This window comes from Protobothrops mucrosquamatus, unplaced genomic scaffold (assembly GCF_001527695.2).
Source record: "Protobothrops mucrosquamatus isolate PMUCROS unplaced genomic scaffold, P.Mucros_1.0 scaffold134, whole genome shotgun sequence".
In the NCBI taxonomy this organism is placed as follows: domain Eukaryota; kingdom Metazoa; phylum Chordata; class Lepidosauria; order Squamata; family Viperidae; genus Protobothrops; species Protobothrops mucrosquamatus.
The window spans coordinates 537,403-562,940 of record NW_015386501.1 but is presented as its reverse complement, the minus strand read 5'-3'; the positions used below and the strand labels follow the sequence as shown (position 1 = coordinate 562,940).

Here is a 25,538-nt window from a genome sequence, read left to right as displayed (position 1 = left end):
ACATCAAAGGGTTAAGGGCAAAGATCCATTGCTGGGGAAAAAAAAGAACACCTTCTCAGAAGCCCTGCAATTTTTTTTCTTTTGAAGTCCATTTAGATCTTTGTTCTCTTGCAACATTTTACCAGGCTATAAAGAAAAGACTTTTGTTCAAAGGAGCTGGAGCACTTGACACTTAATCTTAGTCAGACTTTGGACTGGTTGGTCAGGTTTATTTATAAACCAGGGACAAATGACAAGAATGTATTTCACTGATTGAAGGTATTCAACCACTTCTCAGCTGCATGAGACATCCGAGCAAGAGGAGACAGCACTGAACAAAAGGAATGGCTGAAGAAAATACAGTAATCTCTCTTGAGCTGAAAGAGAAAGAAGGCTTGGACAACAATGGCTTTCTTCAGGATGAGGAGCTAGATCTCAAAGAAGCAGCTGAAGAAGGGTTACCAAGGGCTGATCCTCTCATCGTGGAAGCAGAAGCACAGGAAGGATTAACTCAGCAACCTTATGCAGGAATGCCCAAAGAGGTGCTCCTTCAGTACTCCACGCAGGCACGCTACAGGATTACCAGAGAAATACTCTTCTGGTTGATCATTGCAGCTTCATTGGTGCTTGTGGCAGCTACGGTCACAATTATTGCCATGTCCCCCAAATGCCTTGATTGGTGGCAAGCCAGTTCAATTTATCAGATCTATCCCCGCTCATTTAAAGACACTGACAAAGATGGGAACGGTGATCTCAAAGGTGGGTACATCCAACTGTTTGAGGGATGGCAGCCTTGCTGTATTGTATGTTTTTAAAAGGAACTGAGTTTTAGAGCTCTTTTGTCTAACTGTCTTGTCAAATTCCCAATTTGGAGGGAGAAAGAAGTTCTACAGTAAGAAATTTTTGCAGAAAATGCCTTTAAAACAAAGGACCAAACTTGCGCACTCAAAGCTTCCCAAAGGCTTGAGGGTGATTCCAAAGATTCCTATGTTTATTAACAAATTGTAAGTTTTAAGATGAGAAGGGGGAAATTACTATCACATAACTGGAGAGTGGTCCTTATATTTAATGCTAATTCAATATAAATGTAAATGAAATCAAATTTAACTTTTGTCTGGGGCCCATCTGTTAATTTTGTGAAAAGCAACTTCCATCAGGCCATCTGAAATCTAAATATGAATCTCAGCCTAGGAAAGTTGTGCATTCCTGCTTACTAATAAAGGTTAATTGGAATAACTTTTGAAAAATATTCATCTTAAGATAGGTAACAAAGTAATTTTCATATTCTCAAATGCTAGATTGAAAACAGTATAGAAATCATACAGGTCATATGTTCACAACATGGGTCTCTCCATTACTAAACTGTATTTCCCAACATCCTTTACTACTGACCAAAGCCCCTGGAGGTACTAGGAGTTGTGGTTCAGCAATATCTTGAGGATGCATATTTTGTAATATTGCATCAATCCCTTGAGCATTTGGGGCATCCCATTTCTTGTTCATATCCAGTGAACAAATGTCAGTTTATGCTATATTAACTCAATTACCTTAAAATTAATCTTACATTTTATGTAAGTGTGCTGAGGAAAATAACCCAAAGTGTGTGAGATATGTAGGCAGAGTAAGGGAAGGCTCAAAGAATCTGAAGTAATGACACAGTATAGTATCTATTTTCACATTTCACTGGAGGGCATTAAGGAGGTGTGATATCCTTTAAGAACCTCCTTCAACTTAGTTCTCGTGGCAATGCAAGGTGGATTACAGTTAAAACAGCTGCTTGTTCATCTTGATCAGTACCACCACTGTAGAAATTGGCAGGGGTGGTTTCCTCAAGTTGTTTTAACTTCCCCATCCAGTATTTCTAAGCAGTCTGAACCACTGTTACATCTTATTTTCTTACAGAATTATTCTGGGTTACTATAATTGATTTTTATAATTAAGTAGTAAGAACAATGCTAACTTCATACATGTTAGGCTGAAAGGTTACTTCTTTGTGGTTTGATGTATGAATGTAACCAAACAATTGTGACTATTTAGTATTCTAGTATAAGCCATGACACAATCTGGGAATCTAATTTCCCCAGTCTAATTGCATCTTCTATCTACCGGTAATGATTCAATTCTTTAGAAGAGCTTTGATTTGAGATTTACAGTATTGTTTCACTTTTTTCTTGATTAGGTATCCAAGAAAAATTAGATCATATACAGTATCTTAATATAAAAACAGTCTGGATCACATCTTTTTATAAATCACCTATAAAAGACTCTGGATATGGAATAGAGGATTTTCAAGACATAGATCCTATCTTTGGAAGCATGAAGGATTTTGAAGATCTGATTGCAGCAATTCATGATAAAGGTTGGCTTTATTGTTAAGAGAGAAGTACCACTTTCCATTCTTTTACGCCTAACTGTATATAAAGTTGGCTACACTCGGTTCCCCTTGCCACATCTCAAAAATCTTTAGCTGGTTTCCATTCAATTAATACTTGGAAGAATGACTTGGAATACAAGAAGTGAAAGTTTTACTTTCAAGTAGCAAATCATTTCCATAACACGTCATGGATGTGTTCATAATAATTAGGGACAGAGTTTGACTCAAAGGAGACTTCTTTATTATTGTAAACAGTTAAAGCTCAACCTGAGTAATTTTTCATGTTTCTCCTGTGAAGGGAAAAGGTAAAGATTCTCTTAGGTCAGGTTCATGTACAGGTCCATGTAATATTTTTGGCAAAAATGCAGAAGTGATGCAGTTTTTCCAGTTTTAGTCAACATTCAGGGATTTTCTCCCATTTAAATATTAACCAGGTTCAATCCTGCTTAGCTTTTTCAAGATCACCCAAGATTTGATCAATGCTATAACCTATGATATAGGATTGAATGCAAAAAGCCCATATTGTGAGGAAAGGTTTCTACTGGCATAACGAGTTATTATCTGCCTCTATCATCTTTTTTAAAAAAAATATTATTTGTAGTGCCCACATCCTGTCATTCTAAAAGTCTTTCTGTTTTCTAGACCGGTTTTTTTTAAACAGAAGGATGGAGGAATGAAAGGCCTATTGTATTAACATGTTAAACTGCAAGAATTAATGATAATTAATTCCAGTTCTCCCCAGACTAGTAACATAACAAATCTTTTTTGAAAGGATGCTTACAATTCTTACTAACATCATTTACCATTTAGCCTTATTTCTAATCTCAAGTTTCTTCAGCTGCCTCACATGGATTAGTTCAGCAATCTGCAGCACACTTGTATAAGGGGCTTGTTGATCTCAATTTGCTATTGTGCATCTTTGCTTTTAAAATTAAAATACTTTACTTCTTTCTGAAACACAATGCATGTTTATATTGCTCGGCTGTTTGACATACTATTCTTTGTATCATGAATTGAAAGGTTTAAAACTGATAATGGACCTAATACCCAATCATACTAGTGACAAGCACAAGTGGTTTCAGCTTAGTCGGAATCGGACTGGAAAATATACGGATTATTACATCTGGCATGACTGTGCTCATGTCAGTGGGATCACCACTCCTCCAAATAACTGGGTAAGTATAAAGTTTTGATCGCCTGGCAATCATATAGAAAAGTAATCCATCAAAGAAAGGGACTGAGTTACTTGGCAATAAACTCACAGATTTTCTGGAGGAATATTTAAACTAAACAACGGGGACAGTGAGTTAATTGATACAGAACATCCCTGTCCCCAGCAATCAAAAAATTATAGGGTTAGCAGTGCATGTAACATAGATGTGTGGGTGAACAAGAATATCAACCTTGCTGTCAAACAAAATCAAGCTTTTAATAGCGAGTGCCACACAAAATGCACTAACCAAACAGGTGGTAAGAAAATAGGAGAACTGAGGCACCACACAGGTTATGTAGAAAGTAAACAGAGAGTCAGTCACAAAGGACTCAAATGTCTATACACCAATGCACAGAGTATGAACAGTAAACAGGGTGAACTAGAAATTCAGGTAAATGAGGGCAGATATGATATTGTTGCCATTACGGAAACATGGTGGGATGAAACCCACAAATGGAACACACAGCTAGAGGAATTTAAATTATTTAAAAGAAACAGACCAAATAAAAGAGGAGGTGGAGTTGCTCTCTATATAAGAAATAACTACATCTCTACAGAAATAGAGCACAACAATGATGAAAACTGTCTTGAATGCATTTGGGTTAATATAAAAGGGGGAGAAATGACATTGCCATAGGTGTATATTATAGGACACCCAACCAAACAGAGGAAATAGATGAGGTTTTTGCTAGTCAGCTACCTTAGTTAGCTGACTAGCAAAAACCTCATGTGTAGGAAGCACATCAGAATAGTAATGGGGGACTTTAATTACCCTGACATCAACTGGGAGACTAACTCTGCACCAAGTGGAAGATCAAACAGATTCCTGACAAACCTAGCAGACAACTTTGTCTCCCAAAAAGTAGAGAAGGGAACCAGGGGATTAGCCATATTGGATCTAATCCTCACTAACAGAGATGAAATGATAGAAGGTGTTGAAGCCACAGGAACCTTGGGGAGAAGTGATCATGCAATATTGGAATTCAACATTATGAAAGCACAAGCAATAGAACACAGTCAAACTAGAGTCTTGGATTTTAAGAGAGCTAATTTCAATAAACTTAGAGAGAGCTTGTGAAGGATTCCATGGATGAGAATCCTCAAGGGGAAAACAATTCAAGAAGCTTGGGAAATTTTGAAAAGTGAGGTAATAAAAGCCCAGTCTAGCACAATACCAACAAAGAAGAAAAATAACAGCTCTCAAAAGAAACCAGCATGGCTGCATAAAGAACTCTCTGATAAATTGAAAGATAAAAAGGACAAGTATAAAAAGTGGAAAAACGGGCATATAACTAAAGCAGAATATCAGCAAATAATCCAAGCCTGCAAAGATGAAATGAGGAAAACTAAGGCCCAAAATGAACTAAGGCTTGCGACCAAAGTCAAAAATAACAAAAAAAAGCTTCTTTCAACATGTAAAAAACAAGAAAAAAGTTAAGGAAATGATTGGTCCATTAGTGGGGGAAAGTGGCAAGAAGGTGACAAGCAACAGGGAGAAAGCAGAACTATTTAACTCATTTTTTGCATCTGTCTTTACACAAAGGGAAAAAACAGTCCAACCTATCAAAAACAGTACCATAAAAACAGATTAGAAACACGTTAAGATAGGCAAGAAAACGGTAGGTGAGCACCTGTCCAGCCTAGATGAGTTCAAATCACCAGGACCAGATGGATTACACCCCAAAATTCTCAAGGAACTGGCAGATGTGATCTCAGAACCACTGAATTATATTTTTCAAAGATCCTGGAGCACTGGGGAACTACCAGAGGATTGGAAAAGAGCTGATGTAGTTCCCATCTTCAAAAAGGGGGGAAAAATATATCCAGGAAACTACAGACCTATCAGCCTGACCTCAGTACCTGGGAAGATTCTGGAAAAGATAATCAAACAACGAATCAGTGAACACTTAGAGGCAAACAAAGTCATTACTAAAAGCCAACATGTCTTTCTCAAAAACAGATCATGCCAGACAAATCTTATTGCATTCTTCGACCAAATGACAAAATTAGTGGACCAGAGGAATGTTGTGGATATAATTTACTTGGACTTCAGTAAGGCATTTGATAAAATAGATCACAACCTACTACTTGATAAGATAGAAAAATGTGGGTTAGACAGCATCACCACCAGATGGATTTGTAGCTGGCTGACTGGCCCTACTCAGCATGTGGTCCTCAATGGAACCGCATCTACATGGAGGGAAGTGTGTAGTGGGGTGCCCCAGGGCTCTTTTCTAGGCTCAGTGCTCTTCAACATCTTTATCAACGATTTGGACGAGGGGATAGATAGATGGGGAACTCATCAAATTTGCAGATGACACCAAGCTGGCAGGAATAGCCAATATCCAGAAGATAGGCTTAAGATACAGGAGGATCTGGACAGACTTGAACACTGAGCGCTATCTAACAAAATGAAATTCAATGGTGAAAAAAGTAAGGTTCTACATTTAGGCAATAAAAACCAAATGTACAACTATGGTATAGGTGGTACCTTGCTCAATAGTAGCAACTGTGAGAGGGATCTCGGAGTCCTAGTTGACAATCACTTAGATATGAGCCAGCAGTGTGCTGCAGCTGCCAAAAAAGCCAACACAGTGTTAGGCTGCATTAACAGAGATATAGAATCAAGATCACGTGAAGTATTAATACCACTTTACAATGACTTGGTAAGGCCAAACTTTGAATACTACATCCAGTTTTGGTCACCACGATGTAAAAAAGATGTTGAGACTCTAGAAAAAGTACAGAGAAGAGCAACAAAGATGATTAGAGGACTGGAGGCTAAAACATATAAGGAATGGTTGCGGGAATTGGGTATGTCCAGTTTAATGAAGAGAAGGATGAGGGGTGACATGATAGCAGTGTTCCAATATCTCAGGGGCTGCCACAAAGAAGAGGGTGTCAAGCTATTCTCCAAAACGCCTGAAGTCAGGACAAGAAGCATCGGATGGAAACTAATCAAGGAGAGAAGCAACCTAGAACTAAGGAGAAACTTCCTGACAGTTAGAACAATCAATCAGTGGAGCAACCTGCCTCCAGAAACGGTGAATGCTCCAACACTGGAAGTTTTTAAGAAGAGACTGGACAGCCACTTGTCTGAAATGGTATAGGGTTTCCTGCCTGAGCAGGGGGTTGGACTTGATGACTCCCAATGTCCCTTTCAACTTTATTATTATTATTATTATTATTATTATTATTATTATTATTATTATTATTATTATTATTGTTATTGTTATTGTTATTGTTATTGTTATTGTTATTGTTATTGTTATTGTTATTGTTATTATTATTATTATTATTTATAATTATAATTATAATTATAATTATAATTATAATTATAATTATAATTATAATTATAATTATAATATTTAGGTGCTGTAACAGATCTGGGGTTGGCAATGTATTGGGTTCAAATATTAGCTTCAAATACAGAACTTACAAATGGGGTATTTTTGCCCTCCATTTCAGATTTTTCAAATTCAGTTGGAACCCCTATTTGTGAAGAAAATCAGGATAATGTGATTTTCGACAAAGCAACGTAAATAAAATAGTAATTAGAAACAAACCAGTTTTCTGTATACTCTAGTACTTAAAGATACCAGGCTAGATACCAAAAGGCAGCGTGTTCTAGACACATATTAGGCATGAAGCCAGCTAAATGACCTTGGGCCAGTTACTCTGTCTTAGCCCTAGGAAGGAGACAATGGCAAATCAGTTCTGAAAAACTTTGGCAAGAAAACTGCAGACTTGTCCAGGCAGTTGCGTGAAGTCAAGATTGCACTGGCACCCACACACTAAAGATCACTGGGGATGATAATGGCTTTGATTAAGTTAATAAATAAGCTTGTTATAACTGCAGGAAGGAAAACATCAGGAAAAATATGCACCACAGAACTGTTATGTATTGCTATATGCTGATATGCACTAATTACTAGGAAACAATATTTTCTTTTATGTCTCAGCAATAAATAAACAGTCATGGAAACAGTCTGTTTGCTCTTATCAGTTCAGCTTTGCTAATTCGATCACAGTTGAAGTAAAAACACTTACACTGATTATGTCTAAAACAGACAAAGTACCTAACTGCTTTACCATATACCAAACAGAACTAACCAATGGTGAAACATTAAAGAGTTCATCTTGCTCCAAGAAAATGATTATTTAGAAAAAGTCTATAGTTTTCAGTAGAATACATTATCAATTAATAGCCCAATCATTAAGGCAAAAAATAAGTGACTTGAATTCTACTTGTAGGCAAAGAGTGCACTGCTGTGTAATATAAGTAAGCCAGATGGAATGGTTTTTCAGAAGACACATCTGCAGTGACATTTTTAGTCATTACAAGCATTGATCTACAAACTTTCCAAAGAAGAAAAATGCAGAGTTCAGCTACTTTTGAAGTAATTTACCTTTCAAAAAATGCATATAGTCACTAAGTGGTTTGCTTAGTGAAGCATTAGCGTTGCTATTTTTCTTACTTTACTTGCTCTTAATGCTTTTTGTGCCTTTCTTGTTATGTTCCTCCTATCTCTGTGCAAACCACTCAGCAGGCAACAAGCCATGTCTCATGACTAATTCTTTGTGAGATGCCCCTTCATCTGTGGATATCTCAGCCCCAGTGCCTTCACATCACAGCAGTCTCCTCTCTCCACTAGCCCTGACATCAGAAGAAAATAAATCAACCCATTGTTAAATCATTCTTTTTTACGTTCTAGAATGCTAATTTGTCAGAACGTAGTTTCACTACTTTGAGAATGGGAAGTTCAGGAATGACAGTTTTGGAAAGCATTGTTCCATTTTTCTATAATATTTCCTTTTACAACATTGTTTAATGTCAGAGTATGCTGTAGCTTGTAGTATCAGGAATAGAATAGAATATAGAATAGAATAGAATAGAATAGAATAGAATAGAATAGAATAGAATAGAATAGAATAGAATAGAATAGTTGGAAGGGACCTTGGAGGTCTTTTAATCCAACTCCCTGCTCAGGCAGGAAACCCTATACCATTTCAGACAAATGGCTGTCCAATCTCTTCTTAAAAACTTCCAATGTTGGAGCATTCACAATTTCTGGAGGCAAGTTGTTCCACTGGTTAATTGTTCTAACTGTTGGGAAATTTCTCCTTAGTTCTAGATTGCTTCGCTCCTTGATTATTTTCCATCCGTTTCTTCTTATTCTGCCTTTAGGTGCTTTGAAGAATAGGCTGGCCCCCCTTTTTTGTGGCAACCCTTAGATATTGGAACACTGCTATCATGTCACCCCTAGTTCTTTTTTTCATTAAAATAGACATACCCAATTCTAGCAACCGTTCTTTATATGTTTTAGCCTCCAATCTCCTAATCATAAATCTACATCATTTTTTTTGTAGATCAGTTTAGACCCACAATTGAGTCCATTTCATTTTCCTGATGTTTGCTCTGTGGTGTCCATTTTGGCTATTATTGGCTTTTTTATTTTCATCATAGTCATTGATCCTGAGCCAGAAAAAGTTATCACTTAACTCAGTGTAGGCCTCTTCGTCTTCTTAACATATAAGGAAGGACATTTCACCATGCGATCTGTTTATTTATAGTTGTTACATATTAATAATTTCTGTAATCCTCTTCATTAGCATGACATAATGGACAACATAGTAATAAAATTAAAGCAGTTATGATGTAAATGAATCAAAGAAGAGAGAAAATGGCAAATAGTGAGGAGTCATACCTATCTCCTTCCCATGGGGAACCCTTGAAGTTAGCAAAATGGTAGGAAGCAATTGAGGTACATACATACCTCAGTTAGTTCATTGACACTGCACTCTGTCAGTGCAGAATGATTGCTTGGTACATTTCTTAGAAGTAGATGAGATACTCCTAGATTTTAAAAAAACAACCAATAGTTTCCAGACTAAAGCCCAATTTCCTCATTTCAAAATCCACCACTATTACACAAAGCAAATCCATTCCTTATTTTTATATTTGGATACTCAAGGTTTCATGGGAATCAGATTAAACAACATGTTAAGAATATATTGTATTTCTTATGCAATCAGGTGAGCATACTGGGAAATTCCAGTTGGCAGTATGATATTGTAAGGAACCAATGTTATTTTCATCAGTTTGGAAAAGAACAGCCGGATTTAAATTTTCGTAATCCTAATGTTCAGGAAGAAATCCATGTAAGTATTGATAATATTTTTATTGTTAAGATTTTCAGATGGCTTCCAATCAAACAATACAATTTGGAAAGACAGGGAGGAAGGCAACTGAAGACCACTCCAAAGCTTTGGTCTTCTTTCCTCAATAGGTTGTTACCATTACCTGCTTAAGAAGCAGCTTCTTACGAAACAGTAGCTTTATCAGATTGGATGTCGTGGTCCCAAATCCTCTGCTTAAATTTGCCCACAGTTTTATTGAGGCCAAGAATGGATATTGCCATAACCAAAAACCACAGTATGCAAAATTATAGTTTATTTGGGAAAAAAGGAATTATCTAACGAAGTAAGTTGGATCTAATAGAAAAGAATATCTGAGGCTCAAGGTTGGACCATAGGGTTCTTGCTGCTCTCTGGATTAGAATCTTTGCTTATAGAAATTTCATTATCTGACTAGGTAACTTTACTGGTAAAGTTATTGGGTAATGAAACATCTGCACGCAAACAATCAAGCTCAGCGAGCACCAAGAACTCCATAAAGTAAGAGGGATCAAAGAAGTTCCCCAAAGGATCTTCTGTGACAAGTATCAAAGGTCTCAAGCAAGACCTAAAGGAGATGCAGCCTCGTTCTAGCCATTTGAGAACATTGAGTTGAATGAGGAGCATATCTGATAGCTTTTAGGAATTTTAATTGGATGTTTTCAAATCTGTCTTTATAGAAGCACAAGATGCACAAGTACAAGTGAGCATACTGTATAGCAGTGGTTCTCAACCTTTTTAATGCTGCGACCCCCAACCGGTCGTAAGTCGAGGACTAAACCGGTCGTAAGTCGAGGACTAAACCGGTCGTAAGTTGAGGACTAAACCGGTCGTAAGTCAAGGACTAAACCGGTCGTAAGTCAAGGACTACCCAACCGGTCGTAAGTCGAGGACTTTCCCTGCCCGGGAGCGCCACGCATGCGTGGTTCCGCCCCCTGCGCCGGCCGAGGCGTAGCTGGCAAGTGGCAGAGATGGAGCAGGCCGACCACCAGCTGGCCCAGCCCAAGGGGGGTAAGGCACCCGCCGGAAAAGGGGAAAAAAATGGCGGACAGCCTTGCTTGGCGACCCCCGTGAAATGGTCGATCGACCCCAAATGGGGTTGCGACCCATAGGTTGAGAACCGCTGCTATATAGGATCAAACTCAGATCTTTAGCTTTTTAGCTGCTTCAATCTACTTACTGCAAGGATGTAGTTGCTGCCATTTGACATGTATATTTGGTAATCTCAAGGGATGCTTCTTGAGCTCTTGTGTTAAACTCACTTGCCTAATTAATCCAGTAGTAGAAGATTGAAAATGAACACCTAGATATTTAAAGGTTTTAACAGGCTCAGTAAGTCTCTCATTAATTGGAGATGTAAAGCTGTTTTTTGAGAATACTACAATTAAATTGCCCTTGAGACTGTCCTTTACTTAAGAGGTGGTTGTGCCATGATGGAGATCTATTATCAGTTTAGGTTTAAGGTTTAAAGGTTTCCCCTGTCCAGTCATGACTGACTCAAGGGGGTATTGCTCATCTCTGATTCTCAGCCGAGGGAGCCTGCATTGCCTGAGAGACTTTTCCATCATCATGTGCCCAGCATGAACATTCACAACACTGTAACCTTCCCACTGAAGTGGTATCTATTTATCTACTCACATTTGCATGTTTTTGAACTGCTAGGTTGGCAGCAAGTGGGGCAACTAATGGGAGCTCACCCTGTTGCGCAGCACTCAGATCTCAAACATGGGCTGTCGGCTTTCCAGCCGACAAACTCTATGTCTTCAACTGCTGAGCCATCTTGCTCCCTATCAGTTTAAGGAGACAATAATCAATCAATGTGGCAGTTAGTTTCCTCATGAGCCTTCCATGTAGTATGGAATGAAAGGCCAGCCTAAAATCAATGAAAGCAACATAAAGAACTCTTTTTGATAGACTGAAGTATTTCTCTGCTGGATGTTGTTAAATTATAAATTGGTCCATTGTTGAATGTTCAGTGATGAATCTAACCTGCTCAAGGACCAAGATGTTCTCTGCATGCAATGCACTAGATTCATAGCCGCATGAGTCTGGAAAAAGAAATGATTGCTTTCAGAGTGGGACAGCATGTCTCTACATACCAGTGTAGAGGAACAATGATGAGAGACAGGTATGTCTCCATCTCCTGCTTTCAATCAGCCCTGAAGCATCTGGTTAGTCATAATAATGGTGGGCTATGATGGCCTAGGTCCAATTCAGCAAGGCTATTGCTTCAAACAGAGGTACTTTCTATGGGCTCTTTCTATTACAAAGAGGCTGTTTTGATGCTAATTTTCCAAATGCAGAAACTTCTTCCCTGCAACCTAAAGTAGTGTACTTTAAGAAAGCTAGTTTCACAAGTTCTTTTCTGGTGGAATAGAGTTTAAAATTAGAAGGGACCAATGAGTGAAATAAAAGCCATTTTGGCATAGTGCTTAAAGGCAATTTGGAGACTGGGAGTTCCAGTCCTGCCTTAGACATGAAGCCAGCTGGGTGACTTTAGGCCAATCACTTTCTCTAATCCCTAGGAAAAAGGCTTTTTCAAACCATGTTTGAAAATCTTGTCATGAAAACTGCACAAGCTTTTCCAGGAAGTTGCCAAGAGTCAGCACTGGCTCGAAATACAGACAAAAAGCCTGTGAAATAGATGTTCTTAAATCTCAGCTCAGCACAGTGGCCAATACAGAATGTTGTACAAAATGTGCCAAGAAGCACTGAGGCTTGTTCCCTGAATCTAAGAAAAGAATGAGAACACAAATGAAAGAAAGCTAAAAATTGCAACATTGGATATTTAGAACACAATAAGAAATGTTCTTGTAAGCATGGCAATGTAGAAATAAGCAAACCCACTAATTCTTCTTTTGCTTTTTATTTAGGATATTATTCAGTTTTGGCTTGGCAAAGGAGTTGATGGATTTACCATCAGTACTGTTAGATTCCTCTTAGAAGCAACACATCTGAGAGATGAGCCGCAAGTGAATAAAAATCTCCCACCGGTAACAGTTTTTCAGCTTCGTCTTTCCATAAGGAACAAATGCTTAGATTTTCTTGCATTTGCTGGGTGCTATATAATTCTTTATCAGTTGTTAGGCTTCTGTCAATATAATACAGTGATTTGCAATATATTAAGAGTGATTGGAGTGTGTTTGGGGAACATATGTGCAAATCATAAACTAGAGGCTAGTAAATGTCTACGGAGATTCTATGTCATCCAGGTCATGATTGTCTCAAAGGTGCTTTTTCAAAAGGCAACTGGACTTTCTTAGTTTTTCCTTGAAGACGTCTCGCTTCTCATCCAAGAAGCTTCATTGCCTCTGTTAGAGGATGGTGGATGATTTGTGATGACAGGAACATAGATTAATTGGCGATACAGAAACAGTCAAGATCAGCAAGAGCTGTAAAATATTAGGGTGGGAAGATTTAAATAACAAACTTCTACCAAGAAGGAATTTAGACAATAGAATCAGGAAAGGCTACAGATAGATTTCTAGATAAATATATGCATTGATATACATGCATTTATTTTTTATTTGATTTTCATGCCCCCCCAACTTATGAATACTCTGGGTGCAGATGCATGTTTTTGAATATATCCTGGGAGACAAATAGCAAGAAATGGGTTGTTTCCAGTTGACAAATGAGATCATGTCTCTGTCAGGCCAAGCTTGACTCCTAGGGAGTCCATGAAGGTTTTTACTTTGTCAGTGTTGGAAACAAATTGCTAAATAAGAACAAGCATTTTAGTCAAGTCCAGGAGGCCTCTTTTGTATTCTTATAATCTTTGTTTATGATTTTGAAGAGCCACAGCAAAAGCATTATTGCCTTTCAGTGGAAGGACCAACACTGAGGCTCAGCTTCACAGACGTATAGATGAAAAGCTAAAAATCCCAGAGAACCTTAAGATTAAAGAGTCCGGCCCAAAACTATTTGGAGGCTTATAAACATAGCATCCAACTTGCATTTCTTGCACAATATAGGTTTGCAAACAGGTTTGCTGCAACTCTGGGTATATCATATGCTGCATTTTGTAAAACATTTTTTGGTTCTTATGAGACTTCTTTCAGAATATATTCCTGGAAAATTCTCAAACTAAACTTTCACAAGCAGGATTGTCAAGTGGGATTTTCTGAACCTACCAGAAGATACTGTTCATCTAGGAAGAGTAGTTCTTGGGCAGTTTAGGGTCATTGGTGGTCTGCTACAGGAACGTCACTTCCCACACTGGGAAAAGTCCCACTTTCTAGCTATAAAAGTACAGGGAGTCCTTCAGTTAAAACCGCTCTTACAATCGGTCCGTGAAGTTGCAGCTGTTGCAGCATCCCTGCAGTCATACTATTGCGATCGAAGTGCTCAAGGTCCAGTTTGCCATTACAGCATGGCAGCAAACTGCAGTCATGTGATTGCCACTTGCAACCTTCTCTGCCAGCTTCCCACAAGCAAAGTCAATGATGAAACTGGTAGAGAAGGTTGCAAGTTGCTCCTGCTGCTTTTTCTCACAAGAAGCCCCGCTATGGCGTGCGAGATCCCAAAGTGATTCCAAGGCCTATTCGTGCTCAGAAATACCCGCCAAGGGTCCCCACTGGCCTGCCCCATGGCCCTTGTGGCCTGCACGTGCTTAGCCTGCCAGCCCACCTGTGGCCCCATTGGCCCACCCACATTCTATGAATCTGCTGTAAAAGACAAGTGGCCCTGATAGTGTCTATTTGGACTTTCAGTTTTAAAAGTGCTCATAATACAGTATAAAGCTCTCTGAGTTTTGGGAATTGAAAAAAAGTATGGGTGTGTGTGCCAAATCCACCTTGTGAACAATTGTTTGAGGTTATTATCACAGGAATAATTACAATATCTCATTGTTTTGTCAGGAAAACATCACAGCTTATGCTGAACTATATCATGACTACACCACTACCCAAGTCGGCTTGCATGATATAGTTCGCACTTTTCGGCATACCATGAATAAGTTCAGCAGTGAACCTGGTAGATACAGGTAAGCCTATTCATTTTTTATCTGTTAGCCTGATCTTTTTTATTTTGTATTACTCAAAGCTGCAACATTCCCAGGTATCAAGTTTCTCCTCAGCAAACTGAACAGATAAGCAGCCACACAAAGATGCCAGAAAAACTAAGAAACAAAACAGAATAGCAGTGACTGTTGTATATCAAATATGAGTTCTATTTATACTGCAATTGATATTCAAATTCGTCTGCCACTCTCCTGTCTGGTTTGTGTTACGGAGCAGAAACCTCCCTCTGTTGGAAGGGACAGTTTCCATCTGCTCTGTGTTTGGGCAACAGCCAGACCTGTGTCAGGCTGTTTGCGGTTGACTGTGGGAAAATCACCTTTCATACCCATGAAATAGGTTGATAATGTTAGTAGCAAAGTGCAGTGCTAGGGAAAACATTACAAGAAGGTGGGCTGGATTGTTTGGTAATTTTGGCCTTTCAGGCATTGGAGTACATCTCCCATAAACTCTTGACTATCACCATGCTCACTAGAGCTGAGTGTCTAAAGTTGTAGAAAGCAAATTCTATAGTCTCAGTAGCATTTGATATTTTAAACTATGATTTCAACAGAGCTTACATTGTAACCTAAGTGGCATACTTGCTGCCTACCCAGCAATATATATATATATAGCAATTATCTCAAATCCTACAGTATTCACCTATTATACCTTCTTTGAAAGGAAAACACATTTAAATGAATAAATATTCAGCCAGCTAATCATTGCATGTTGAACTTAGTATCTCATTACTTATTTTTATAACATGTTTTATTACAATTTCAAGTCTCGTTCTACCTGATTTTTAAATTTTGCCAGGTCCAAAATTGTTGCTGATATTCATTTCAGTTTCAATTCACAGTCAATAGGAACACATATTTTAGCAGGATAACTGATTGATACCATGTTTTTCCAGTAAGAACATAGAGCAGTGATGGCGAACCTTTTAGAGACCAAGTGCCCAAACTGCAACCCAAAACCTATTTATTTATCGCAAAGTGCCAGGGCAGCATTGTGGTGCCCTCAGGGAGGCAGGGAGGCGCCTGAGTGCTGTCTCTGGCATGCAAAAACTGGGGGTGCAAAAATGGGCCACTGTGCTGCAAGGTGCAAAAATGGCTGCTGCCGCACCACGGGGTGCAGATACAAGGCACTGCATCATGCAAGAACAGGGCAGAGCTAGTGAGTATCACGCAGGCACTAGCCCCAGCCCATTTGTAGCGCGTGTGTGCTCACGGCCCCATGCACGCCTGCACGCCTGCAAAATGCTTCCTCCTTCCAGTCCACCAATCAAAAATGGTTGGTGACCTCTACTCTACCACCTCTACTCGAGCTTGCTAGTTGGCCACTTCGCCTCCTTTGTGCTGGGTGGGGCTCCTGCTCCAGGCGGTGGTGGCAGCCTGATGGACCTGCTGCTGACGGTGGTGCGCGTGACAACAGAGAGGGCTCTGAGTGCCACCTCTGGCACACGTGCCATAGGTTCGCCACCACTGACATAGAGGCTCTACCTCTTTAGGGAATTAGCTACTTGTCCAAACTGTTTCCTTTTTGGAGTTAGTTAAGCTAAATTCTTAAGAAGCCTCCTGTGCTGATTCAGAGGTTAGAACCAAAGGCAGTTAAGCTAGTGATGGTAGCTGCTTTTGGCTGGAAGCTGGAGGAAAAGGGCTGGCAGAGACAGTCATGTGGCTCATCATCTGTGACAGACATTGGTGACATGCTTTCTGTCAGGATCTTGACACAGCATCTGTCAGGCTGGCAACAGATGCTGTTCTGTCTGCTCCTTTGGCTGTCTATGAAGATTCTCTATCATCCAGGTCATGATTGTCCCAAAGGTCCTTTTTAAAGGGCAACTGATTTTTTTTGTTTTTTTTCCCTTGAAAATATTTTGCTTCTCATCCAAGAAGCTTCTTCAGTTCTGACTGAATGGTGGAGTATGGAAGGATTTATCTTCTTTGCAGTCATCTAGTTGTTAGCAGCTAACGATCAGCCTTCAGAGTGCTAGTGACCAGATGACTGCAAAGAATATAAATCGGAATATAAAGAATATAAATCAGAGCAATACTCTTAACCATTATAGCTTTAACTCAGGGAATTTTTTTTGACATAGAGGGTATAACTATTCCAGTACTTTATCATGCAGATCATTTTCATGAGAATGCAAACTCTCCTCCTTTGCAGATTTATGGCTACAGAAGCAATTGAGAACAATACTGAAGATACTATGATGTATTATGGGACATCATTTATTCAAGAAGCTGATTTTCCTGTTAATTTCTACCTCAAGAACATGGAATCAGTTTCAGGAAATGATATTTCTGAAAGCATAGCTTTGTGGATGAAGAATATGCCACAAGGAAAATGGCCAAATTGGATGGTAAGTTTTTTGTTTGGAGGACTTTTGACATTTTTAGTTTGCAGTATAATCTTTTATGTCTTTTTAACCAAGCAACTGTTAATATTTATTCATACTAAGGATGCATAATCCTTTCTAAAACGAACAGTCCAAGATAAAGAGGACATAGGGGAAAAGTGCCAAAGCAAAACTAAAGTTTTATTTATGTATTAATCAAATTTATTTGACTGCCCATCTCACAGAAAGTTACTTTAAATCAAAATAAATATGCCTAAATTATATGGAGTATGCATATATTTGTGTCTATGTGCACACCAGATATATTTTCCCATGGACTGTATTACATGTTTCCCTGTCAATGCTTCTATCACATTAAAGCTAACCAACAATTCAGCAAGAATTTTGGAGAGATGCCGAGAGTTGCACCCAACAATTTGGGGAGGGGGTATCATATATCGTATATTGTATATACAATGTTGTATACTGTATAAGGCAATCTTTCTTTGCTTGTTTTCTGTGTTGTGCCTTTATGTAATGTAATGAGACAGTTTAGCATGTAGTTTGTAGCTTTGATAATTCAGTGTCATCTGACTCTGCTCGATAATTTGTGGACAATTTATGTCCTACCATCTATAGAGCAAAAGCCCTTTCAGTGGAAAGCAATACAAAAAAATAAGTTGTTGCAGATTTATTGTTTATATAATTTTGGGATCTCTATGTGGTGAATGAGGGAGAAGAGTCTCCCTTAATTTTATTCCCTAAACAGTTGTGTAAAGGAGGGTGATCTGATAGACAATAACTGGCCCAAACCTCAGTAAGGTCTCATAGCTGAGAGGGATCTAGGACAATAGCCAGGGCTTTTTTTCTCATAGAACGCCCAGAACGGAGTTCCATCACCTTTTTTGGATGGAACCTTGTAGGGTAGGCAAGGCGGGTTGTATGACGTGTGTGAGTTCCGGCACCTTTTTTTTTTTTTTAGAAAAAAAGCACTGGGCATAGCCAACTTGCCACGGAACAACTTGCTGCAGGACAAGAGTTACCCTAATGTCAAAGAGATCCTGGGATAGAATCATTAAAGAAAGGATGAAAAAGGAGGGACAGAATGAAAAGTGAATGACAAAAAAATAAAATAACTTTTTAATTATTTTAAATACTTAAAATGAATTGTTGAATTGTCCCACAGCGAGTTGTCCTATGGTGAGTTGGCCACAGCAAGTTGTCCCATTCTGAGCTAAGAATTCCTCTGTCAGAGCAACACTTTACATCAGTACTCGAGGAATTTTTTTCATAGAGGAGGTAACTATTTAAATAGTTTATGGTGCAGATCATTTTTATAAGAATGCAAACTTCCTTGGAAATCAGAAAATTCAAATATTAACTGCAAACTAAGATAAGAGAGAGCAAGATACAGTCTACTTCAGTTTTAGTTGTTTCCTTCTGGAAATATTTTACCCCAAAACATATATTGTAAGGCAATATTGTCTGCTTTCTTAAAAATATAATTATGAAATTGTGCTTGAAAGGCACAATATGTATGATTTTATTGTATATTAATTACAACAACAACAACAACAACAATAATAATAGTTTTAAAAGAGTTATATCCGGTGTAATGGTAGAGAAAGAGAAAAAAGTTGACAAGGATCTGCTAATGATTATACTTATGATTTAGCACTGGGGTCCCCAACCCCCAAGCCTTGGCCCACTACTGGGACATGGCCCATTCACAACTGGGCTGCGCAAGTCGATCTGTGCAACTTGAGTTGTGCGCATGCATATGTGCTATCCTGCTGCTCACAAGGCCTGGTTCCACTCTCCTTCCTTCCACTGGGCTGCCAAGCCACAAAGGTTGGGGACCACTGGTTTAGCATGTCCTAGCCAATTTTAGCCCATCAAGTGATAATGAATTCTAAGCCTGCTGCATGAATAGTTTATATAATTTGAATTTCCATAAATAATACAAGATTGTACCCTAGGAATGAAATAATGTGTTATTTAATTTTAGGTTGGAGATTCCAACACTGCTAGAATATCCTCTCGGATTGGAAAAGAATATATAAATGTCATAAATATGCTTCTGTTAACCCTTCCTGGAACACCTGTAAGTTATTATGGCGAAGAAATAGGGATGGAAGATGCAACTTCAGGAACTGTGAGTTAAAAATTCTTCTTTTTAGTCTCTTGAGAGGTTTGTTATAGAGGAGGCAAAATCTAGTAATGAAAAGGGCCTTTCCTCAGTCTTCTGCCCTTCAGCTGTTCAGGACTTTATCCCTCATGATCAATAGCTAACATGGCTGGCTATTATAGGTTTTGTCTTAAACACTGAGGCCGCTGCCCCATCTGCCATAATTACTCCCCATGTCATCACTGAAATGCCCACACTTTCTCCCATTCACCAATTCCCTCTCCCCACTCCAAGCTGAAGGAACTTATGTAACCCAACACTAGCAAATAGGATATAAAAGCTGCCAACCAGGTTATATTTCTTCTGTAAATCATTCAGCATCCAGGCTCGAGCAGTGCCTCCATCTCACATCATCCACACTACCAAACCCCACTTCACTCTATTCCAGCCCCCCCCTTTCCCCCTGCATCCTGGTCTCATCTGAATCTCACATCTAATAGGCCTGGCAGGCAAAACCCTTCCCCATGTCCGTTCCCAAGATTGATACACAAGACTAGCCTTGTTCAATCTCGTCAATCCCACTGCAAAAAGTCAGCCTTGCCAATACAGAACTTCTTACTCTGGTTGCCAGCAACAATGGAATCCACATACATCAATCTTGAGAACCCAGCTCTGGATCCCAGGGAGAAGAGAAAGGAAAGCTGCTGTTCTCCTACAAAACTACCAACTTGTTCCTCTCCCACTGCTGCCATTCACTGGAATTCTCAGTCCTAAATTTCTACCAAGGACTCTTGCTCCTAGCATGCTGAAATCAACGCCACCTTGTTGTGCCAAAATGCTTCCACAAAACAGAACCGCTGCTCTTCAAACATTCTCCTCATTGAACTACTATGGCTCCAGGAACTGGCTAGATGCCGCTCATTAGATGAGCCAGAAACAGCTTCTGTAGACATTTGCATAGATTAATACCATTCTCGGCCTTGGAATGGATGGTGAAGTATGTGAAACTTAAAAAGGTTTTTTACAGTTAATTTCAAAATCTTGATATATTCTTCTATAAAATTTTAAGCACCCAACAAGAAATATTCTTTGAAGTCCATCTAGCCCTTTAATTTAGTGTCTCCCTACCAGGAAATCTCAACCCTAATTGTCCTGGTTGGCAAAATACAGGTCAATCTCTAGAGGCATGGAGGCCACTGTAGGAACCAAGGTCAAAATGTGACAGCCATAGATTTTCTAATATTTTTCTTTATCATACCTATTTGGGCAAACAATGTGTCCTAGATCAGGGGTCCCCAACCTATGGGCCGCAGCCCACTACCAGACTGCAGCCTATTGACCACTGGGTCATGGGAGTGGCTGGCCAGTGCATGCATGTACGCACAGTCATGCTTGCGTGTTTCCACGAGCATCATGGGCACTTGCGGCCCCACTTGTGCATTGATCCCACTCACATGAGCGCTCATGGCCCCACTCATACAAGAAACAGGTGTTTGTGCATGCAGATGTGTGCAAGCATGCATTTACCCCTCCCACAAAACATCCCTTCTTTCCCCCCTCCCCTCCGTGCTGCCAACCCTGAAAGATTGGGAAACTCTGTCCTAGATGGCTCCAAATAGTATTCCTCTTTGAGCTTTTCCAGCACAGATGATGGTAGCCTTTGCTGCTGGCTCTCTTACCCACCCCGTTTTATATTGTTTTAATGTATTTTATTAATATTTATGTAACCTCCTTTGATATATGACTATACAGTAAGTAAGATATAAATGTACATAATGGATAAATGCACATTCAATTTAGTGCTGAATAGTTCCTCCTCTTTTTAGGCACCTTTTCTAGAAAAAGCACCAATGCAATGGGATGATAGCCTTCATGCTGGCTTTAGTGAAGGCAACTCAACATGGATAGCAGTAAATCCTGACTATCGAAATGTAAATGTGAAAGTGAGTATAAAATCTGAACATCTACATATATCCATCCCAACATAGTTTGGCTCAACTACCTCAGAACACTCCAGATGGTACAGTATGGAATGTTTTGTTATGGTATTGAGGGCCTCCAGCAGAACACGTGTCTCTAGAGTATCTAATAAACTCTGCAGAAATATTGCATTAGTCCCAAAGTGTGCAATAATAGTGTGCTTTTATGCATTTATTTTACTCAACTTTATCTGTAGTATGAAGACAGGCAATAAATAACTAGGAAATCCTAAATAGTATTTATACTACCTGGTTTTGGTAGAGTTAAAGAATATAAAAAAACTTAGTAAGCCAAGCATTTGTTTGTCATTAAAAACTAAAATATCCTCTGATGTCTGAAATAAGGTACAGTATAGTTAAAAAAAACTTGACATAGGAACTTTAGGGGAGAATTAATAGAAGATAAAGTGGGGAGGATTTTTTAAATTAATGCATTATCCAACTATAGGATGTCTTACAGTGGTACAAAAACAAAAACACACACAAAATTTATTATTACAGCCAAAGGCCAACACAGTGTGCGTTTCAAAGTAATTTATATTCTAAAGTAGAAAACACAGTAGAAAGTTTGCTAAAATACAGGATAGGAAGGATATACAAGTAGTCCTCAACTTAGGACCACAATTGAGCCCAGAATTTATGTTGCTAAGTGAGAAATTTGTTAAGTGAGTTTTGCCCCATTTTATGACTTTTCTTGCCACATTTGTTAAGCGAATCACTGCAGTTGTTCAATTAGTAACACAGTTGTTATGTGAACCTGGCTTCCCCATTGACTCTGCTTGTCCGAAAGTCACAAAAGGGGATCACATGATCCCGGGACATTGTAACCATCATAAATATGAACCAGTTGTCAAGCATCTGAATGTAAATCACGTGACCACGAGGATGCAGCAATGATCATAAGTGTGAAAAATGGTCACAAGTCACTTTTTTCAGTGCTGTTGTAGCTTCAAATGGTCACTAAATGAACTGTTGTAAATCGAGGACTACCTATAGTCAAGTTACATTATATGTTTGATTATAGAACCCTACCAAGACCCCAGTGAGGTTTATGTAACAACAAATGAATAAGGTTTCAGCATTTAATAAATTGTTAAATAATGATTTTCCTTTATTACAGATTCAACAAAATCACCCAAATTCCACACTCAACTTGTACCGACAACTCAATTCTCTTCGGTCCAGTGAGCTTCCCATTCACAGGGGATGGACATGTTACATATGGAATGATACCAATGTCTTTGTTTATGTAAGAGAACTTGATGGGTTGGATCAAGTGTTTATGATGGTTCTAAATTTTGGAGTGGGAACCGTAACAAATCTGCAATCTTTGGTTCCTGGTATTCCTTCAGAAGCTAGTATAAAGCTAAGCACTATTTTTAGTAATACTGGGAAAGTTGTAAACATGAAAAAAATTGAAACGCAAAAAGGTGAAGGACTTATATTGGAATATAGGGCAAGCAAACCATTCCATGGGATGGACAACTTCAAAGAGAAGTGCTTCATTGCAGAAAAGGCATGCTATTCCAGTGTCTTTAACTTACTTTACATGTACTGTTAAGTGTCATTATTTAATCCAAATCCATTAGTTCATGATTACATGTTCTTTTACAAAAGATATGACATAGATTTCTATAGGCTTGATCTAATTCTAATGGGAGAGTTAGAATTACTTAAAAAGTGTGAAAATTAACTCTCTAGTAGTTACAATGTACTGTTTACTGCAGACTTAAGTTTAAATGGTTGCTTGTAAAATTACTTTCCTATTAATTGTAAGCCCTTTGAAACATTCTAGGTGGCTTTTATAGTTCTCCCAATTCTCCCATTCTGTGAAATTGTGTGTTTCTATTAAATATGTACCATATATTTTGTTTCTTATCTAATGAGGGGATAAAGATATGATGGTAACTTTAAACTTTAAACTAATAAATTCTCATATAATATTCCTACTATGGTAGATAAACCTGACCTTATAATATGCTAGATAAACCTGACCTTCAGGGCAATCTGCTAATTTGGACTGGTCCAGACTGCAGGTGTTAGGATTCTTGAAGAATAGAGGGCACTGGAACATACCACTTCAATCCTGCACTTGTCAGCTTCTTTCCAGGTTCATTTCATGGTGTGTATTTGATCTTCAAATCAAAGAGTTTTTATTTCTTCTGTCTGCAAACCCTATTTTGGTATACAGTAGATAATAGTTCCTTGCATTTCACTCAACAGCAGAGAAATGGCTTTTTCAGTTGTTTGCCATAGGTTTTCAAATAACTTTCCTAAAAAGAACTTAGCCTTCACTGGCTGTTTTTTGGTAAGTGGTGAAAATAATTATATTCAAGCATTGTTTTAAATTGATCAGTTTTAACTGCTGATTTTTAGTCCCTTTTTTCTGCTTTCTGCTTATTGCTTATGAGCCATCTGCATATATTTCAATATAGGAAAGGAAGACAAAGTCAAACAATGATTTTATTGAAGTTAACAAATAGGAAAACACAGGATAAATTTAGTTTCAAAATAAAAGTTCTAGAGAAATCACACGGGCAAGTAATTCTGAATATTTAGCCAAATCATTTTCTTCTCCTTTGGGTAAAGGACAAAAATTCCAGCCTGGCTTCACTCCTGCTTGTCAAGTCCAAGCTCACTATATAAAAATGTTAGCTGTGTTGCAACCTAAAACAATTAAAAATAGTTGGTAAAGAACATAGTACTCATAACTTTTTGCACACTTTAGAGCTGTATTTTCAGCAGCTCTTTCCATCCCAATTGATGGGCTTGAAGTGCTGTTCGTACTCCTGTAACACTGGGATAATCATGGGGGTTTGTCTGCAGTCTGAAGAGTAATCAGAGTTCTTCCTGCCGAATTCTCTTTAGAAAATGGCAGCTACTGTAATGGGCTTTTCACTGATATCAGGAAAGCTTTCTGTGAATTGAGCATTACTGTCAAGTATAACACAGCTTGTGACCAGAACAACAGCAGCAATGCTGAAGCTGGTGTCACAAAATGCTTTCAAAATTGCTTTGCTTCTTTCTATCATAGCTGTGGTTGAAGTACTTTCATGTGAGCATGAGTGTCTTCTATGGTAGGTAAAAAGTTCACATCTACACTTTAAAAATATTTAAACACAACAAGAAAGAAAGAATGATGCATTATTTACATAAGCTGTGTTTTTACATACTGAAATCTATAAAAGACTGCAAGTTATAGTTTGGACACAATTTCTCATCTCCTTGAGAATCCCCAGCATTATTTCCCTTGCTCTTCTAGACATTCCATCAACCACCTCAACAGATTTTTCAAGAAACAAAGAAGACTGCTGTTGGGGAGAAATCAACATAGACCATTGCGGTATCTTTTCAACAGCATAATTTTTCTACTGAATATAAAGCTTTTATAGGCAGAAGGATCCTTTCTACCCAAAATGACAGATTCTGAATTTTGCACTATATAAAGTGCAAAGTACAGTCCTGATATACCTGTAAAGAAGACCTCATAAACTGTTACTACCAGCCAGTTAGTGGGAAGATCTTCCTCGGTCACTATAATATGATCCAAGAGGCTGAATTCCATCCAGCATCTCAAAGTCAAAATGATTTAACCAATTCATAGTTTCGTGGGTAGGAAAATGAATGTGTGCATCTTTCCTCCTCCATCCCAGCTGCCCCATCCCTTTTCCTGGTAATGATTAGTGCTATTGGTGATAATTTGATGTGTACAACAGTGGATAGGGAATAACATTTTCCAAAACATGTTTATTTCAAAAGTATTTCATGTATTTCACTTAATGGATTGTGATAAAATAAATTTTTATATTGGTGAAACCTAGAATCCTTTCTCCATGACTAGACCGTGTTCCTGTTTATAAAAAAAGAGCTACACATCCTAAAGGGGGGGGGAGTATGATTTAGTAGGTGGAAAGACTTGTATATACAGGAAAATATATCTCAGAGGACCAACAATTATCTTCACAGGTTATAATACAAATTTGTGACACTATGCATTGTAAAGGATATCCCTACCTGTTTTAAAGAATCCTCATATGTTGGAGAACAATGGTTGCCTCCTGGTTGAACATCTAAGATAATATTAGGCATCTGAGTTCCTGAAACCAAAATATATTAAATGCAATCTACATGGCATCGGACCTGGGTACCTTCGAGACCGCCTCCTGCCACAGATTACCTCCCACCGACCTGTACGCTCCCACAGAGTGGGTCTCCTCAGGGTGCCGTCAGCCAGACAGTGCCGGCTGGCGACCCCAAGGGGGAGGGCCTTCTCTGTGGGAGCTCCCACCCTCTGGAACGAACTGCCCCCAGAGATCAGGGTGATCCCTGATCTCCCTTCCTTCC

At 38.7% G+C, this 25,538-nt stretch overlaps 2 protein-coding genes across 2 annotated transcripts in view; one reads left to right on the top strand and one right to left on the bottom strand.

Annotated features, from left to right (window-relative positions):
- Nucleotides 1-224: 224 nt before the first annotated feature.
- Nucleotides 225-23,506, top strand: SLC3A1 (solute carrier family 3 member 1). The gene is made up of 10 exons (XM_015813085.1): nt 225-738; nt 2,159-2,338; nt 3,374-3,528; nt 9,603-9,728; nt 12,617-12,736; nt 14,603-14,727; nt 16,916-17,111; nt 19,096-19,242; nt 21,042-21,158; nt 22,315-23,506. Exons 1-10 carry the CDS (start codon nt 324-326, stop codon nt 22,753-22,755), a joined length of 2,022 nt encoding a protein of 673 aa, XP_015668571.1. The 5' UTR covers nt 225-323; the 3' UTR covers nt 22,756-23,506.
- A 133-nt stretch (nt 23,507-23,639) lies between these two features.
- PREPL (prolyl endopeptidase like) overlaps nt 23,640-25,538 on the bottom strand; it is a 28,018-nt gene continuing 26,119 nt past the window's right edge. The window contains exons 16-17 of the mRNA XM_015813084.1: nt 25,209-25,291; nt 23,640-23,861 (exon numbers count right to left, since the gene is read on the bottom strand). Coding sequence (XP_015668570.1) covers nt 23,805-23,861; nt 25,209-25,291 — 140 coding nt within the window. The 3' untranslated portion in view covers nt 23,640-23,804. The remainder of the gene's footprint in view (nt 23,862-25,208; nt 25,292-25,538) is intronic.

Bases quoted from the DNA above. Each gene is read 5' to 3' on its own strand.
- SLC3A1 (XM_015813085.1), top strand. From the start codon at position 324: ATGGCTGAAGAAAATACAGTAATCTCTCTTGAGCTGAAAGAGAAAGAA. The intron at 739-2,158 runs GTGGGTACATCC...TTTCTTGATTAG, and splicing joins TGGGAACGGTGATCTCAAAG to GTATCCAAGAAAAATTAGAT. The intron at 14,728-16,915 runs GTAAGCCTATTC...CCTCCTTTGCAG, and splicing joins AGTGAACCTGGTAGATACAG to ATTTATGGCTACAGAAGCAA.